Raw genomic sequence first — 19,283 nt, 5'->3', positions numbered from 1 at the left:
CCTCAGATGGAGGGGCAGATGAACAATCTAAATCTAATTCAGAGAAGGGATCCAGTCTACGAGCATGCTGTAATGCAAAGCAACGGTCAGCATCACTGTTATAAGCAGAGAGCGTTTACTTGCTCCACTGTTATCACCACCACAGTCTAGAACAATGGAAGACATCCAAACAGTATTAGAATGCAAACCAAATATCTTATCCTGTTTCGAGAACCTTTGGGGGCAAGGTAGTGCCTCACACAAGGTGATATCTTGAAAGAGGCTTGACTTTTTGTTTTGCTCTGGCCAGAAAGCGTGTGCCTTAGAGAAAGGGGTAGACAAATCTGGTATGGACACCAAGAGTGGAGCTGACACTAGTGCTGGAGCAATACAGAAGGGCTTCAGAGGAGCCGTTTAGGGTGCTTACGGAGATAGGCAGGCTTTGAAGCCATCTGGATCGGCGTTGACCGCCATCAGTTCTACAGCAGTCTTACGTGACCCAGTCAGAGGACCTGAAGGTGCACCATAAGGAGGAGGAAGAGAACGGAAGATCTACAGCAATCTTGTCTGAAGGCCACCTAATGCTGAGTGTTAGCGAGACATCTCACCAAACAGAGGTGGGATGGTAGAACTGTTACTTAGACAGGAAACAAGTTGGGAACATGTTGAATATGAGCTTAATAAGAAGCATGTTTATTAAATAATTTTATAGACAACTAACTAAGAAATGCTGCAAAAAAAGAGTGTCTGGATTACTTAGCACACAGGTTACTACCTACAATTTAGAAATTGCTGTTACAAGTATGGAATTCATAAGCATGTATGTCTTTTACTATTTCATGCACCCTTTAAACAAGTCAAATATTGAATTAAATATTAACTTACATATGGTGGTGCAATATAATTCGCTAAAAATGCTCTTCCATTTAGAAATGGACAAGGGTGTTAATCAAAACTATAACAATAGTATAGGTATAGTGTATCCGGGATCCAAATCCAAATATTTGTTTTATTCCTTATTTTTATAGGGTAACTCTACTTGCTCTGGTGTCAATGTGTGTTAGAGAACAAAGAAGAAGACCTCCATCTCTATACCTTAAGGTAGAGATCTGAAACTCTTTACAAAAAAGTAAAACAATGAACTGCAAGCTAATTTATATTCCAGTGAACTACTACTGGCCTCTTAATTTGCTTTAAGGAGTTTTCATTGAATTGGTTTGCAAATCAATTGTTCATTTGGATTTGAAAGAGAATTAATATTTGTCTTGGTTTGATGGTTAAGTTCAGTCCTGATTTTTGGACGTATCAGAGCTATGGGATCTCTTTCTTCAATACGACAATGGTTTAGTACTGAGTTGCACCTTATGGACAGCTCAGACACAAAAATGTACTTAATGGAAGTATTTAAAATGATTGGATAACACCATTTGACATTTGGTACCAGACTAGATGGAGAGACAATTCACAGTCCGCTTACAGCAGTAAGGTAAAACTATGGCCTCATGTCTTGAACACACTAGACAGTGGAATAGGAATATAAACTTTGGGGGAACATTAAAAATATTACTGCAACTTAATTTAGTTTGAGAACCAGAGTATAGACAGCAATAACGAAAGATATTGAACAAGAACTGCAGTAAGTGATCAAAAGGACTATGTTCTGAATACACTACTAATGTGCACATGCATTCACTTTATTTCCTCTGGAGTCACTCTGATCAAACTAACTCACATCATAAATAAGATTAAAGCAAGTGACAACCAAGAGAAAGGCATAGCATGAGTTCAGAGGCACTGTTTTGAGTTGTTGGAATATAGTGCTTTCCTTAAAAAATAAAAAAAAGTTTGTCTATCACAATACAATTAGTTTGAGATTAAGTAGAGTTCAAAGTATTTAGTATAATAATTTTTGAATGTGTAGGGGTTCAAATTATTTCTAAATTGTTTAGAACAATTTGTTGCATCCTTTAAAAAGCAACTCCGATTGTAGTATGAAATGCACTGTTTTCATGAAGATTACAGACTGAATTGAATGTTTATAGTGTTTCATCAGAAGAGCACTCCAAAGCTTCAATAAAACACCCAAATTACATACTACAAAACACTGTAGCAAAAGCGACAGGAAAATTAAAATACAATGGCACACACTTTAACTATGCCACCTGTCCACTCCTTACCTTGTCCACAAGGGTTTCTCAGAAGATTCCGAGAAAAAGGCTTTTTTACATACACACGACCCCACGGTATATCCGGCTGTAGTCTTGATGCATCCAAAAGCTCCAAACGCTGTTCTCGTTTACACTTCAGAATCCACAAGGTAGGTGTATCCACTAGACCGCGCCACTTTCGGCTGACACACCGACAGTGCAATAACAGATCCTGCGCAGGGACAAAGCTGAGCACGTGAAGAAGCAGCTCATCCATTAGTGGATTTAGGTCCATCCAGAAGGTAACGTTTCTAGCTGATCTTAAGTGTCTTGAAAGCGGGCTTCCATGGAGGTCCGTAGACTTTACAATGACCGACGAGTTTGTTATCCTTGCTCCATAGTGCCCACGCCAGTAAAGAACATCCTTTCCTTTGTGCAGAAAATGCACAAAACGCACTCCAGGGCCATAGTGTCGAAATGTGTGAGAAACCTGAACAGAAAAGGCAAAATCTTAACTGAATAAAAGAAGTCACATCCTTTCACATCTCACTTATATCTGTTCTGGACCAGCAGAGCTTCAAATTGATACACACATGGGTCTGTGATAACTATAAATAACATCAGTTAAGAAATGTCTCTCTTCTACAAACTATCACCTTCAAACCTGCTGATGTTTTACTATGATTACACAAGAGTTGACAGTTGCATGTTTGAAGCCTTAGATTGGATATTGTTTCTTGAATCCCTCAATACATTTCACTAAATTTGTTTCTGTACATGCTGGCCATTTCCTCTGATGAACGCAAACCTCTGATTAGTGTAACCTACATTAAAGTATTTGATTCCTTCCCTGGCTGCTTACAACTCTTGAGAGATGCACCCTTTTAGGTAATACAAAATACCTTACGATATCTGCGATGACTTTCTCTGGCAAGTGTGTGTGGACCTTCTTCAAACTCATCGATCACTCGCCTTCGGTCCGTAGACATTAGCTGTACATGTATTTTGTACATGCCTCCAAACTCTGGATGTGGAGCAAACCTTAGGAATAAGTAGATGAGTGTTAAAAGCAGCTCTCTGTAATGTGCAAAAAGTCAGGAAAGTACTGAAAGCTATAATAAAGGAACTTTATTCAATTTACTACAGAGATTGGGCAATAAATGGGAGGTCCACAAATCCTAACTGTCAAACAAATACATTCTTAAACTTTAATTATCTCTACATTTATGCAGGAACTCAAGTCATTTTAGTTGAAACATTTTCAGTTTGAAAATAATACGCTAAGAAAACAAATGCAGCCACCAAGCCCATGTATTTTGTGAAAGACAATTCAAGGAGGCGAATCAATATCCAATGGAAGGATCTTAAATAGTAGTGGTGGCCAGCCACTTCAGGTGTCCACTCTCATTGTCTGACATGCATGAGAATGTAGAAGAATCTTGGAGATCAGGAAGTCAAACCTTCCGGATTGAGGAGCGGAAAGCTTTCTTGCGTTACCATGCAAAATGATTACTTCTTGTTTAACTGCCGAGGATCTGTCTCAATTCGCCAGATTTCTTCTTGACAAGGAAGAAATGGAAATAAAAACGGTATTTCACTGGGTATAAGGTACCTGTTTTATTGCTCCATTTTTTAAATAGAAAAAGAACTTCTTTGAAGTGCAGTAGGTGTAGGTCCCTGGATGTATTCTATAGTGTGACCGTTCATAAAACATCTAGAACCCATCAATCTAAAGTCAGAGTTTGCCAATGTCTTTATTCAGTGGTGATTTGTCTGCCCGCTGATTCTGCTGGGGAATATAGTGACTGGACCTGATATGTCACAGCCATCTTGTAGAATCTTGGTTGTGTGTGCCACAGACTTCTTGCAGGGAGCTTGTCTTATGTAGGAGCTGCTGGGAGTACTGCTGACAAAATCCCTGCAGAGCATGCTAATAAGGTTGGTACCTCAAAATGATAACCTTATCTGTAGAGAAACTGCCCCACTCTAGCCTCATAAAATGGTTTAGGTTGCAGCTGCTGTAGAACTCTCAGCGCTCTTGCTGTTTTCGTGTACGATTTAATCTTTGAAATGTTTATCAAACCATGCTGCACAGTCACAAGGCATGTCCAGTCTCTTACAGGGTACCTGAATGATGTTGATTTAACCCATTCCTGCCTTTAAAATATTTGTGTGCCCTGCCTTTAAAAGTGTAGCTCTGAGGTGTTAAAACCCTATTGTTGCAATGTCCATTACGTATCAATAATCTCAGATTATGTTTTTGCCATACTTAGTTTGCCCTTTGGCAAAAAAACAAATTGAGGTGGGCACCTAAATCTGACCACATATGCCTATCTTATCTGCCAAGAATCACCAGAGTCTATACCCTCTAAGATGTCATGCTAACCAATATATTTAACTATTTAATTTATTCTAAGTTTCTCTTATCTGTTCACCTTTATTCTGTTTTCTAGGGAATTTGGTCCATGCCATTTTCAATGTACATTTGTTTCTTGATTGTAACAGATCTCTTATGTGTTAATCATGAACTCTGCTTCCTCCAAATTGTGCACAAAATATGAATCACAAATCCCCAATGGATTTCAGGCTGTGGATTCAAGTCATTCATCAGGGGGTTAAATAATGTTCTGAAGATAAAGAAACAAAGCACACTATTCATACTGCTGTCTCCTCAGTAAACATAACTAAACATTCAGCTTTCATAACTAGTTATATTTAATACGGCCTGTGGGTATTCTGCACAACTTTTTCACTCAATAAATGTAGATATTGTGTAATGCCCTGTTCTTATTGAATACACGTGCAAAAGAAATTCAGTGTTTTCGCTATCCTCCATGATCTATATCTGAACTGTTGTTTAGCAGAAAACCTGTGGGTACTCCCCTCTTCTGTATTAGTACTGAGGAAATTTAAATTCGGCCCCATCTTAACAAGTAACATCTTTACGCTGTTGCCCTCACTCAGGCACCTTCAACCTCTATAGCGTTTCTTTCGTATTCTATACTGTTGTACATATTACACGATCTTTCCTGTTTTCTCGAGCTAAGTCCATTCTGAGCCTCGGCTCGAAGCAACCAATTCCCAAAATAACCATCTATTGACCCTTGGTGACCGTTTTCCGGCCTCTACAGCTGTTTTACGAATCACCATCTTCGACACGCAAATGCGCCCTGTCGTAAATTAATTTAACCAAGAAATGGCTATGTCACCTGACCTATCGGGTCGGGTAGAAAACATGACCTTAGGGAAGGAATTTCTATTACCCATTATCCGGTATCTTGTACAAAGAATGTGCTCTTGTGGATGATTTGTATTTTTATTGCACATGAAGTGGGTTGTTGCTTTAGGGGATTCCAGCGCTACAAAAGATTGTGAGCCACGGATTGAAGTGGCAGTCTCCTGAGAACCTACCACTGATGTACTTCTAGGACAACTGTACCTAGCTGCAGCTAAATAAATTGAAGTTCCTATGTCCACAGAGTGTTCCTGGTCTCTGTAATTTGGAAGGCAAACTCAGAAGATTCCAGGCGTACCCTGCGCCGTCAGGCCAGACAAATCCTGGTTCTTCAAATGGTGCCCTCTGTGAGGCGGCTTCAGAGGTCGTGGGTCCAGCCCGAGGATCGTGAGGAGCCCCGCAGAGAAATTCCAGAGGACGCGCACCACGTGATCGACCCCTGCATGTCGTAAGTGGACCGAAGGTTTTTACAGCGTGGCTTCTCCCTTCCAACGGCTGCGAAGACCTGCTGCTCTGACTGCCGCCACGGTTTGGCCCTCTTGGTATTGGTATGGCGAGACATTAGAACGGACCTCTGTTGGCGTGGGAATCATCTGGTTAAGTTAAGTATAATGGCCACTCCTTTGTCTTTGTTTTGTCTTTGTTCGACTTTTGCAAAAGCCGAAACCGAGGGGTGAGTGCAGTTTTTTTTGTACTACAAAGTGACTAATTAATCCCCTTGAAGTTTGTAAAGAAACTAGTGTGCTAACGATGCCTGGTTTCAATAAGTTTGGAAAATGGTTTGGTTTTTGTTGCGATAGGGATTCCCGACTGGAGGACTCTTGTCCAATTCCTCCGGCCGGAACTCCCACTTATGAAGAATACTCTAAACATGGTATTGGCCCCATAGCCTTTAATGAGGCGTGGGTTCGCTATACTAGAAAAGATGGTGTTTTACGGTGGCCGCAGAACGGCAGTTATGAGCTCAATATCTTAGACAATTTGGAAGACACACTGTTTAAACGAAAAGTCCGGCCGGCTATGTTTGACTCCTTTCGCTTATGGCGCAAGGAGGCCAAACAGAAAGAAATAAAACAAGCTAAAAAAGATAGGAGAAATATGACTATTCTGCAAGCTGCTCAGCAATTTAAAAATGACGAGACCGAGCATGCGATTGAGGTTTTGGATAGGCAACATCGTATGGCGGTAGATAGATGTTATCCAGTGTTGCCAACTCCCCCTGCAGAGAAAAATGTGGACCCTGAGAAGGATCCCTTAATGTCCCATCTGTTGAGACTACCCCCGCCCTATGCGCAGGGGACTAATGTACCTCCTGTACTACCACCTCCCCCGGGAGCGAATGCACCCTTATTGTTAGTACCTGCCCCACCTGTTGTTCCACCCGTCGCTCCCCAATTGGTTCCCGCACCCCCATCACAGCCTCTTCCGGTATTACCGAGCTCTCCCTTACCTTCGGCTCCCTTCGTAAATGTTACTCCCTCTCCTGCTCCGCCTAATATTATGTCTCCTGTCCTAATGACGAATTCTCCCTCCGCTCGGAGGCGAATGATCGATACCGTTTCCGGCCTTTTGTCCCCTCTCTTTGGGACACTGCAAACGACCCCCGTTCTTCCTCGCAGGCAAACTCGTAGTCAGCTCCCCGGTCCAGACGAAAGGGAAGTGTTAGACCTCCTTGTCCGACGGTGGGTCACGAATGGCTCCCAGTATAATTTGCAGGACATTATGCTTACCTTTCACCAGTGGGAAGCACCAACGCAGAGATATGTTTTTGATGTTATGTGTAACATTTTAGGTCAAGAATGGGAAGATATGGGATTGGGACCAGTCCCCCAGGGCCTGCTAGATGTTCAGGCCGAATTTGATAAAAGACTGATTGTGGGCGCTGAGGTCGAGGATGCGGTAGGGACGCTTGTCACGTTCAGAATGAGGTTTGCTTGCCGGTCTTTGCCATAACGCGATTCCTCTGTTAGGCGAAAATTAAAACACTATCCTATGAGGGAGGTTCCCCCAGTATGGAGAGAGGAGGTCGCAGCTCAATCCTCTTATACCTGCTCACTTCCAACGTGTGTGGGTGCACGCTCCTTGGAAACGTTCTGAGTTATTGGCTCTTAAACAGTCTTTACCGGACCCCCGTAAAAATCCTGCTGGGTACTATAAAGAGTTGTCCCAAACTGTCGAGGCATGTGTTATGAATTTGGCCGACATAGACATGCTCATGGGTAATGTGGTCCCACAACCATTATGGGCTAGAATTCGGAAGGAGGACCATCCCGCGGAATTGGGGGGTAATTGGGCTGCCATACTTGCCGCGGACAGACTCCAAGTGGGTGGTGCTAAACCTGAACCTTTAGTTACAGAACTCCCAGCTAGGATAATTGCCTTACTGAAAACTATGATGCCCTCTGCGAGTTAATTGGGATAAGTTAGCAGCTTGTAAGCAGAAAGCGGATGAAAATGTCTCTGATTTCTTCACTCGTTTTGAGGAGACGTTTATCGATCATAGTGGTCAGGATATGAGCACGGAAGGTGGCCAACGACTGTTTGTAGATAAATTTGTGTCTAATTTGGTTCCGGAAATATCTAATAAATTAAAGAATTCCGGAAGTGCGTGGGTTGTATCGTCTTCTGCCCAGATACTGGCCACTGCTCAATATTGTGAAAATAGGGATAAAGAGGAGAGAGAGAAACTTGATAAAAAGACGAAAGAGCTGAAAACAAAAGTTCTCTTGCAACAAGCTTATCCTCCTCGCCCTGCCCAACATGAATATCAGCCGCCTCCACAATTTCAGAGACAGTTGCAGAGGCCTGGGCCTTTTGTTCCCCGACCCGCACTGGCCAGAATCAATGCGCCTATTGTAAAGAAGAAGGCCATTTAAAGTATAATTGCCCGGTTTTGTTACAGCGTACGAGCAGCATTCCTGGGTCACGAGGCAGGGGTGGTTATCAGTCAGCACCTAGGGGTAGAGGACGAGGTTCACCGCATAATAACCAACGTTCCATGCCCCCTGAAAACCCCACAAACTATTTTGATCAGCACAATGTTCAGTCTACCAACTATTACAATGACGATTACTATACAGAGGATGAGAGCCAGAATTGCCAATCTAGTTCGGACAGCCTTGGACAAAGTAAGGGAGTAGTTTCAGTTCCAGTGGACCAAAACGGGCCTTATGTTGATGTGGTAGCACTAGGTGTTACAGAGCCATTCCTATTAGACACTGGTGCGACAAAGAGCTCTATGATGCACTCTAAACTCCCTGGGGCACCTTCGTCTGGCTGTACGAAAGTTTCTGTAGGTTTTTCTGGCGCCCAGGTTCAAAACCCAGTTTCACGCCCTCTTCCCATTTCAATAGGTCCTTACAAATTGGAGGCCCCGCTCCTTTTAACAACTGGTTGTGGTGAAAATTTGTTGGGTTTGGATTTATTGAAGAGATTGCATGCAACATTGCACTGTTCCCCTTCTGGTGTGCGTCTTACCCTAGGTAAGAAATTGACGTCACCGATGTATTTGTCTAAAGACCAGCTCCCTCCTGAATTACAGTCTCTTCCCGCCACCCTCTGGGCCACCGGCCCCAACGATGTGGGCCTCTTACAAATTCCGCCCTATATTGTAACCATTAAGCCCAATGTTAAATTCCCTCGCATTCCACAGTATAAAATTTCCAGTGACGGCGAAAAGGCTCTTTTGACTATAGTTCATGATTTGGTACAAAATGGTGTGGTTGAAGAGACTAGGGGAAATGTATGCAATAGCCCTGTTCTGCCTGTTTTTAAACGAACCGACCCCTCACAGCCACCTGTCTATCGTTTTGTGATGATTCTCAGAGAGGTCAACAAGATTGTGGGGCCTCAATTCCCTGTTGTCCCGGACATTAATGCCATATTGACAATGATACCTGCCTCAGCTTCCTGGTTTTCTGTCATTGACCTCAAAAATGCCTTCTTCAGCATACCCATTGCTGAGGAAAGTAGGGATATTTTTGGCTTCTCCTTAGCAGGCCGAAGCTTCCGGTTCAAACGGGCTCCTCAAGGGTATTGCGAGAGCCCCTCCATTTACAGTCAGGCATTAAAATCACAGCTAGACGCTATGCCTTTACCACCAGGTGCCACTCTCATTCAATATGTGGATGACCTGTTAGTTGCAGCAGATTCTGAGGACACTTGTAAAAAGGCTACTATTTCATTGTTAAGCCACTTATCTGACCACCACCACAAGGTTTCACCGTCTAAATTGCAATATTGTTGCCAAGAGGTTACCTATCTAGGTCAACACTTGTCAAAGGAGGGACGGCGATTGACCCCAGAACGCATTCAAGCAATTGCTCAAATGCCTATTCCATGTACGCATAAAGAGGTACGTGCCTTTTTAGGTATTACCTCTTATTGTAGACAATGGATCCCCAATTTTTCCCTTCTGGCAAAACCCTTGTTGGCACTAACTCTTAAAGATACACCGCACCCTCTCCCATGGACTGCGGAATGTCAGAAAAGTTTCACTGATTTACGTACTGCCTTGTGCTCTGCTCCTGTGTTAGGTACTCCTGATTACAGTAAGTCTTTCACACTCTATGTTCATGAGAAAGAAGGTTGCGCATTATCAGTTTTAACGCAACGATTTGGGGACAAGCAACGTCCCTGTGCCTATTTTTCGGCCACGCTAGATCCAGTGGCCAAGGCGTTACCTAGCTGTTTGAGGGCTACAGCAGCAGCAGCAGTTTCCATTCGCCAGTCTGCCGGATTGGTATTAGATAATACCCTCATTGTCATGGTGCCACATGCAGTAGACACCCTCCTAAACAGAACAAAGACGCAACACCTTACGAGTGCCCGCCTTTCGGGGTACGAACTGACACTCTTGGCTAGCCACATACACATTAAGCGATGTAATGTCCTGAACCCGGCAACATTGCTGCCAATTCCAGTAGACAATAATACTCCGGAGCAACATGATTGTTTCCTCCGCACGGAGGAAGAGACAAGAGGCAGAGTTGATTTAAAGGATACTCCACTCCCGGACCCAGATGGGACCCTATGGGTGGACGGTTCTTGTTTTAAGCTTCCCAATGGCGAAACAACCTCAGCCTATGCAGTCACTACCTTGTACACTGTTGTGGAAACAGCGCGTATTATGCATAATTCAGCCCAGGCAGCTGAATTGATAGCACTGACTAGAGCTTGTGTGTTGGCTGAAGGAAAAAGGGTGACTGTGTTCACTGATAGTCAGTATGCGTTTGGAGTGGCCCATAGTTTTGGCCGCCTGTGGAAGGAAAGAAGGTTTCTCACATCCCATGGCACTAAGATACAGCATGGCCAATTGGTAAATGACCTTCTTGAATCACTTACCTTGCCCACTCAGATAGCAATTGTGAATTGTGAATAGTGCACATATGAAGATCACTGATGATGTAGGTCAAGGAAAAGCTTTCGCAGACCAGATAGCGAAAGAGACAGCTAAGGACACCACAAGTCGCATGTATGTTGTGGGCTCTGCTGGATGGGTCGCACAAGGTGGGATGTGTGAGAATACTGTGGACAGTGTGAAAATAATCCAGGCGGAAGCCACAGAGAAAGAATTAAGTACGTGGAAAGAAAGTATGGGAAGGTTGGATGTGACAGGGTGCTGGTCAGACTTGTCGGAACATCAACGCTGGTTGTTACCAGATGCTTATGTACTACCAGTAGTTACCATGGCACATGGTCCAGCCCACATCAGCGCAAAAGGTATATGCAAACTTCTGGCCCCAGTGTGGCAGAATGTGGGGATACCTAAATGCGGAGACAATCTGGTTAAGCACTGTATTGTATGTTTGATGCATAATCCGGGGAAGGGAACACCAACACCGGCAGGCCACTTTGCTCCTCCAACGTACCCTTTTGAGGTGTTGCAAATAGATTACATTCACATGGAACGATGTAACAATCTGAAGTACGTTCTTGTTGTGGTATGTACCTTCTCCCGATGGGTAGAGGCCTATCCCCTGAAAGATAATACTGCTCTATCAACGGCAAAAGTCCTTTTAAAGGAGTTTCTGCCGAGATTTGGGTTACCCAGAATTATTTGGAGTGACAACGGGAGTGAATTTGTGGGTCAGATCATGCAGAAAGTATGTGCAGGCCTTGGCATTAAGCAAAAGTTCCACGCAGCAAACCATCCTCAGTCAGCGGGTTTGGTGGAGTGCTATAATGGCACTCCCAAGTTTAAGCTGGCAAAAATTCAAGCCAGCACGGGTCTGGCTTGGCCTGATGCCTTGCCCTTGGCTCTCTTATCTACCAGAACAACCACCCATTCTCGTATGGGGCTTAGTCCCTAAGAGGTTGTGTTTGGAAGCCCGGCAAATGTTTGGGGATTCCCAAGGCCCAAGAAATACTCCGAGATAGAGCATCCATTGTTAATTGATTATTTGCATGAACTCACCACTAAGCTACGTGTCCTTCACCAACAGGTACAAGATTTTTTGCCTCAGGCTTCAACGGATCCTGGTCATACCATACGGCCGGGAGACTGGGTCTGTATTAAAAACTTCCAGAGGTCGAAGAACTTGGAACCTCGCTGGAGAGAACCTCGTCAAGTACTTCTAACAACGCGTACTGCAGTAAAGGTCGTCGGCAAAAAGAACTGGGTACATGGGGTACATTGCGAGAAAGTGCCCCTACCTTTGCCTTATGATCAGTGGGTTCGAAACCCAATTGGCGATTCTGAAAGTGAAAGAATACCAAGATTTGAACTGTTTAGCGATGCACACCTAGACTCTGCCAGATCGGAGAAAGACGACGGCGAGGTCTTCCAAGCGACTGTACCACCGACATTGAAATTGGACACTACTGAACCACATCTCCTTTTCCAAGAACAAACTGTACCTGGTTCCCGAAGGTACGATTTGAGGCCCAGACTGAATAAACATACCTCAATAGTGCCTCATTGACTTTGTCTTTATTCCGATTTCCACATGTTGCAGGGCCGTGATTGTAGTCTCAGAATTGTGACCCAAGGTGAGGCTCTAGGCCTGTGGGACTTGTAGGAAAGTAAAGAAAACTACAGACAATCACAGCTGAGTGAAGCAACCTCCCGTCACGGGCAACCTTTAGAGATGGAAATGACTGTTAAAAACAGAATGGACAAAATACAAACAATGAACACGAAGCATTGTAAATTATTGCGTAACCGTTTTGTAGTAGTCTTAATAATATGGACTGTAATGTGTATTATATTGTCTTGCATAGGATGGGGACTACATGCAATTTTTGCGCAGCCTATTACCAAAGTTACCGTTGAAATGCATACACGTCACTCTACCACCTCATGTTGAGTCAAGAAGGGGTGAATTCCGTAACAACACATTTGTTTCTATGCTACACCAACATCAATTGGCTACTAATGCAACAAACTGTTGGGTTTGTGGTCTTCTGCCAAGTTCAGTGAACACTGGAATACCGTATATTACCCTTCCTTTTTCATTTAATGGTTCTTGTAGTGCATGGTGGGAACTGAGTGCCAGTTGGGTATTTTCTGGAGATGGTGATACCCAAGACGTTAGGAGCTTGGGAGTACATCTGTATCACTTATGTTGGCGGGACAGAAAAAGGATATATGGGACGAGTAGTGAGAAGTCAGAATATGCTGATCGCCAAACCAGATCTACAGACTTGTATTTTCTGCCCTCCAATAAAACCTCTCGAAAGGGACAAACCTTTTTTAGTGGTACCCGGACAAGCACCATTCTGTATTAGGAAAGGGGGGTCAGAATATAAGGGTACAAGCAAATGCCAACATATTGTGACCTTGAATGGGACAGACTGGCCTCGCATAGTTCCCTCACGTAATACATACTTCGTGTGTGGAAATAAGGCCTACACTTCTCTACCTGGCAACTGGAGAGGCACTTGTTATATCGCTTGGTTGTTGCCCCCTAAATACATAGCTGATGCCAAGCATCATTTACAGAAAAGAAGGGTGGCATCTGACCAGGATACGTCAGGACAGGAAGCCGGGGATGTCTTGAAAGGACTCCTTCCATTCTGGGGCCCAATAGCCAACAGTAGAGACATAAGGCAACTAATTCGAGTTGTAGAAGCCACTGTCAATGAAACAGCTGGAGCTTTGAGTAATCTCACTGCAGAACTCGTTGCTGACCGCCTTGTCACGCTTCAGAACAGAATGGTATTGGATATTATTCTTGCTGACCGTGGGGGCGTATGCAAATTGATCGGATCAAGCTGTTTCATTTATATTCCAGACCACGCCCCTACAGTATACCAAGCCATCTCTAAGCTACATAAGATCGCTGAGTCCGTTCACCACGATGAAGGGAATTGGTCTCTGATGGGATGGTTTGGGGAAATACTATCTATATGGGGATGGAAGATTCTTACCTTTGTCGGAGCGACTTTAGCCATTCTCTTCTCATGTTGCCTTTGCCTACAATGTGGTCCCGCTATATGCGGGCTCTGCGCCACCCTGTGTCTTCCAAATCCTGTGTCCCAGAAAGCAAAGGACGCAAAGATAATGTTACAACAACAGCTTGTAGATTTCATGGCCATTGAAGTCGATTCAGATTAACAACAGCCTCTGTGTTCTTTGCCTGAGTAATGGCAAAAGGAGGGTCTGAGGAAATTTAAATTTGGCCCCATCTTTACAAGTAACACCTTTACGCTGTTGCCCTCACTCAGGCACCTTCAACCTCTATAGCGTTTCTTTCGTATTCTATACTGTTGCACATATTACACGATCTTTCCTGTTTCCTCGAGCTAAGTCATTCTGAGCCTCGGCTCGAAGCAACCAATTCCCGAGATAACCATCTATTGACCCTTGGTGACCGTTCTCCGGCCTCTACAGCTGTTTTACGAATCACCATCTTCGACACGCAAATGCGCCCTGTCGTAAATTAATTTAACCAAGGAATGGCTATGTCACCTGACCTATTGGGTCGGGTAGAAAACATGACCTTAGGGAAGGAATTTCTATTACCCATTATCCGGTATCTTGTACAAAGAATGTGCTCTTGTGGATGATTTGTATTTTTATTGCACATGAAGAGGGTTGTTGCTTTAGGGGATTCCAGTGCTACAAAAGACTGTGAGCCACGGATTGAAGTGGCAGTCTCCAGAGAACCTACCACTGATGTACTTCTAGGACAACTGTACCTAGCTGCAGCTAAATAAATTGAAGTTCCTATGTCAACAGAGTGTTCCGTGTCTCTGTAATTTGGAAGGTGAACACAGAAGATTTCAGGCGTACCCTGCGCCGCCAGGCCTGACAAAGCCTGGTTCTTCAGTACATGCAGATGTACACCTCCACATGCAGGAACCCTCTCGTATTTTAAAGAATTGGCTTTTTATATGTTAATAAGTAAGTTGCACGTGGATGTACCTCTAGAATCATATCTTAAGTTAACCGTTGTAATCGAGCTTACTCCATGTTTAGCAGTGATTGTTCATATCCGCCGGCTTTCACCGTGGCATTCTGTTTAAATCATGTGTGACTGTTGCAAGTCCTATTTCTAAATCTTGGATTAGGATATTCCCATCAAGTGTTGTCATGTCCCCGATGAGTTGGCACCATATTAGAAGAGTTCCAAAGTACAGTTATGACAGGTTCTCAAACTGCCTGAAAGTCGAGCTTGGTATGAAGTAATCTGAAACGGCATCTGAGTGTTCAAATGTTAACTTGGTATAATGAATGTAGGGTTCCAAACGTGCGTCTCCTGTTCAATTTTGTGTTGCACCCTGTAGTCGAAGTGTGTACTCAAAAGCTCATGGATCAATGCAAGTTTGGACCGTTGAAAGAGACGCACCATATTCTACTTTTTTTTATTTTTAAAAAAAGTTTTATTTAGCCATTAGTAAGTACAGAAAGAAAAACATACATAGCACAGAAAGGAGGGTAATAAAAGAATAAGTACAGATAATAATCATCATGGAAGTATTTACCAAGACCAATCAAGAAGGGTTACAGATATAAACAAACAATCAATACCAATAACAATTGAGTGATTAAATAATTAGTTAATCCCACTGAAGACTTGACCAGACCCTCCCAAATGTAATCCTTGACCGTAAACCCCTAGCTTTAGCTAATGCCAATTCCATTTCATAGACCCCCCTCAATAATAACCAAAAATCAGTAATTTTCGGACTAAGTATGTCAATCCATACCCTAGCAATACACAGCCGAGCACAAACAATAATGATTAGAACTAAAGATTGATAAATTGCCCGGATCTGCAACTGTCCCCAATAGAACTTCTTTCTCGGTTAGTTGAGTCTTCTTGCCAGCTAGCCTACTCAACACACAGGCAACCTCATACCAGAACATGACTAGCCATGGACACGTACAGAACATATGTCGAAGATCCGCAGCGTATTCATTACACTTAGGGCAGTATGACTTCGAGGAATCGTGGGAGCTAGCCCATTTGGAAATGACCTTAGGGGTGTAGTACAGCATAAACATAATGCAATGTTGTTGCAACTTTAAATTAATTGAAGTAACCGCAGTGTTGATTAAAGCCATTGAGTCCGAAACTTCTTCCGTAGTGACATCAGTTGCAAAAATACAATGTAGTTTAGCTGTAATCTGTATTACGTCATCTTCCGATTCAGATATATAACTGATAAGCTTTCCCTATAAAACCTCGCCCTGAGGTCTTAAAGATAACCCATAATACCTTGGATGTATGAGGGAGGGCTAGCAGGTCCTTCCCTTGGGTAAAAAAGTCCTTGACTTGCAGGTATTTAAAAAATGAATTATGGGATAACCCAAATTCATCTTTTAGTGAGTAAAATGACCTAAAGCAGGGTTCATCGTAAAGCTGCCCTAACCAGGTTATACCACAGTGTAGCCACGTTCTCCCCACTGAGTCTGAAAAAATACCAGGAAACCTCGGATTGCCCCATAAAAGAATAAATTCATGTAAATCTGGTACTGCAAAAGCTTTGCAAAATATCTTGCCAAATGCGGAAGATGTGTCTGATTATCTTGAAACGGACTCTCTTGAAATAGTTCGGGTCTGACATGTGATGTAGTAGAGAACCCGTATTTAGGCCGTAGGCCAGCTGATATGCAGTCCACATTTTACCAGCGTAGGGTCCCAAAAGTAACCTCTGAATACAATTGAGGAAGGATGCCCAAAAGGAAGTTCTAAAATCTGGAAGTTTAAACCCACCTTGCTCATATGTCAGCTTAATATAACGGAGAGCTCTCCTCGCTCTACAATAGCCCCAAATAAAACTTCCAATGACACTATCAAGCCGCTTAAAAAAGAGACATCAGAACTCTTAAAGGAATAGTACGAAACAAGTAAAGAAATTTTGGCAAAATGTACATTTGAACTATATGGCATCTCCCAATAATAGTCAATGGTAGCTTATGCCACCTACGCAGATCGGCTGAAATTCTTTTAAGCAATGGTTCAGAATTCAAAACCATAAAGTCCTCAGTGCAGCTGCTGAGACACACACCAAGATAAGTAGCTGAAATAGCAATACCTAACAAAGGTGGGGTTGATACTGGTACGTAGTTTACGATTGACTGCGTCTTATTTAAATTGAGCTTGTAACCATAAAAGGATCCGAAATGTTGTGCCTCATGAGTTAACACTGCTATAGCTTCCTCTGGCCCTGTAGTGAATACCGCGATGTCGTCTGCGTAAGCAGTGACTTTTAAAATGATGCCGTTAAAGGACACTGGCGAAATAGAGACATTATTGAGTAGATGCCTAATGAACTGCTCAATGTAAAGGGCAAATAATAAAGGGGATAGCGGGCACCCCTGCCGCTTGCCCCGCTGAAAACTAACAACGCTAGATGCGAGACCATTGAGTTTGATAACAGCGGTTGGATTATGATAAAGTCTCTGTACCGTCGAGACAAACCTCCGACCGAGACCTAAAGAGAGCATAGTACACCATAGAATCCTCCAGGCTACTCGGTCGAAGGCCTTCTCGGCGTCTAGCATCCACATCCCAATCCGTTGATCCAAATGACTAGCAACATCAAATGCTGCAATAGCTGTATTTATATGTGCTGCAGAGTCCCTACCTGCAACAAAACCATGTTGTTCTTCTGAGACTACTATATGGATTAATGGGGCTAGGCGGGAAGCAAGAAGCTTTGAAAAAATGTTTGCGTTCGCATTGATTAACGATATTGGTCTGTATGAACCCATTTCTTCCACTGATTTGCCCTTTTTGGAAAAGACAACGATATTAATTCTGTTCCACGATGGGGGCGATCCTCTCCCTGCAGTATCTCATTAACCAACTCAAGGAGTACTGGAGTCAATACATCCCTGAATATTTTATAAAACTCCAGCGGGATCGTGTCCTCACCAACCTCTTTGTCACAGGGCAAAGCCCCAATTGCGGAGTTCAATTCCTCAAGGTCAGCATTGCTTTCCAACCCCAAAGTTTGAGACACATCCAGAGCAGGTAGTACGCTCTCTTGTAAATAGTCTGTAGCCATTTGTTGGTTAAAGCTTATTGACTCCTCATACAGATTGGCATAAAAATCCTAAATTGCTTAACAATGTCTTGGGGTTTCGTATAAGTTATACCATCCACACCATTGATTATCTTAACATACGACTTAGCCCTCTGGTCAGCAAGTTTGTAACCCAATACCCATCCTACCCGCTCTCCGTACTCATACTGTTTAATTCTAAACTTAAGAAAATTATTAGCAACTTTGTCCTTCAACCTTCTGCTGAGCTTCGCTCTTACATCAATAATTTGTGCGTATATATGCTGTTCACCAGTATCCTTCAAAGCGATTGCTCGAGCGTGCTGCTGTTCTAACTCAACAAACAGCCTCTGTTCATTTCTGAGCTGGCTACTATTAAGTCGATTTTGCCTCACAATATACTGGAAGGTGGCCCCTCTCGCACATGCTTTTAATCAATCCCAGAGAATTGCGAGAGATGTAGTATGAAGATTGTTTACTAAATATTCCCTCAAAACTTCTTGCATGAAGATTACAAAGTCAGAGTTGCTTAAAAGGTGCCTAGGAAACGAAAATTCCCTAGCTTGCTTTTCTCTAGACATCCCAAGGTGTAAAAGTGAGCATAACAGGGTTGTGGTCCGAAGTTACCTTAGGACATACCACCATAGAAGCATTGGTAAACAAAGCATAATTAGCAAAAAATCATGTCGATTCTGGAATACTGTTTGTGGGGATGAGAAACGAAAGTAAACCCCGGCGTTGAAGGAAACCGTATCCTCCAAGTATCTCCCAGCTGGTGAATATGTAGCAAATCGCGTATAGCTGCCCTTACCTGGACCATTCTAGCTCTGACAGATGTATTTGTAGTATCGATTTTTTTGTCTAAGATGCAGTTAAAATCTCCCATTACTATGAGGTCCCCAGCCCAATCCAACAATTCAAAGTTTAAATAAGAAATAACCTCAGGGCAGTCAATATTGGGACCATTGACCATACATACTGTCACTTTTCGTCCAAGAATTAAAAGCTGAGCACTTGCCCATCTACCCCTAGAGTCAGCATGTATACGTAAGACTGAAATTTTAGAGTATTTATCCTTCAATAAAGCGACCCCACGAATAGATGCCAAGTGGGTTTCAGCAAGCCCAACTATTTGAGGCTTAAATCCTCTAAACTCTTCAGCCACTAATCGCCTTTTACTGGCCAGGTTGAGCGCACAAACGTTCCAACTCATAAATTTAACACTCGACATTAAGCAAATTTTGTATTACCGACTCGACTCCATCCATAACAATAAAAGCAATTTCTTCCCCGGGCCTATCCTCCATATTATATTTGTCCATGTTCTGTGCTATTTTACCTACTTTAAACTACAACGTGGCAATTTAACCCCCCCCCCCCGCTTCCCCCGCCACCGCCTCCCATCCCCCCCACCCTATTTCTTGTAAAAGGAATCACCCCCCTTGAAAGCTGTCCTGTCCTGACAG

The 19,283-nt window shown here is 43.2% G+C and overlaps 1 protein-coding gene across 2 annotated transcripts in view; it reads right to left on the bottom strand.

Annotated features, from left to right (window-relative positions):
- Positions 1-19,283, bottom strand: part of LOC146797804 (F-box only protein 27-like) — a 377,425-nt gene that overhangs the window by 189,094 nt on the left and 169,048 nt on the right. For both annotated transcript variants that reach the window (XM_085624989.1, XM_085624988.1), the window contains exons 5-6: positions 3,029-3,167; positions 2,157-2,616 (exon numbers count right to left, since the gene is read on the bottom strand). In XM_085624989.1, coding sequence (XP_085481115.1) covers positions 2,157-2,616; positions 3,029-3,167 — 599 coding nt within the window. The remainder of the gene's footprint in view (positions 1-2,156; positions 2,617-3,028; positions 3,168-19,283) is intronic.

Source organism: Triturus cristatus, chromosome 9 (assembly GCF_964204655.1).
Source record: "Triturus cristatus chromosome 9, aTriCri1.1, whole genome shotgun sequence".
Classification (NCBI taxonomy): domain Eukaryota; kingdom Metazoa; phylum Chordata; class Amphibia; order Caudata; family Salamandridae; genus Triturus; species Triturus cristatus.
The sequence above is the reverse complement of the archived record's forward strand: the minus strand, read 5'-3'. Positions and strand labels throughout refer to the sequence as shown.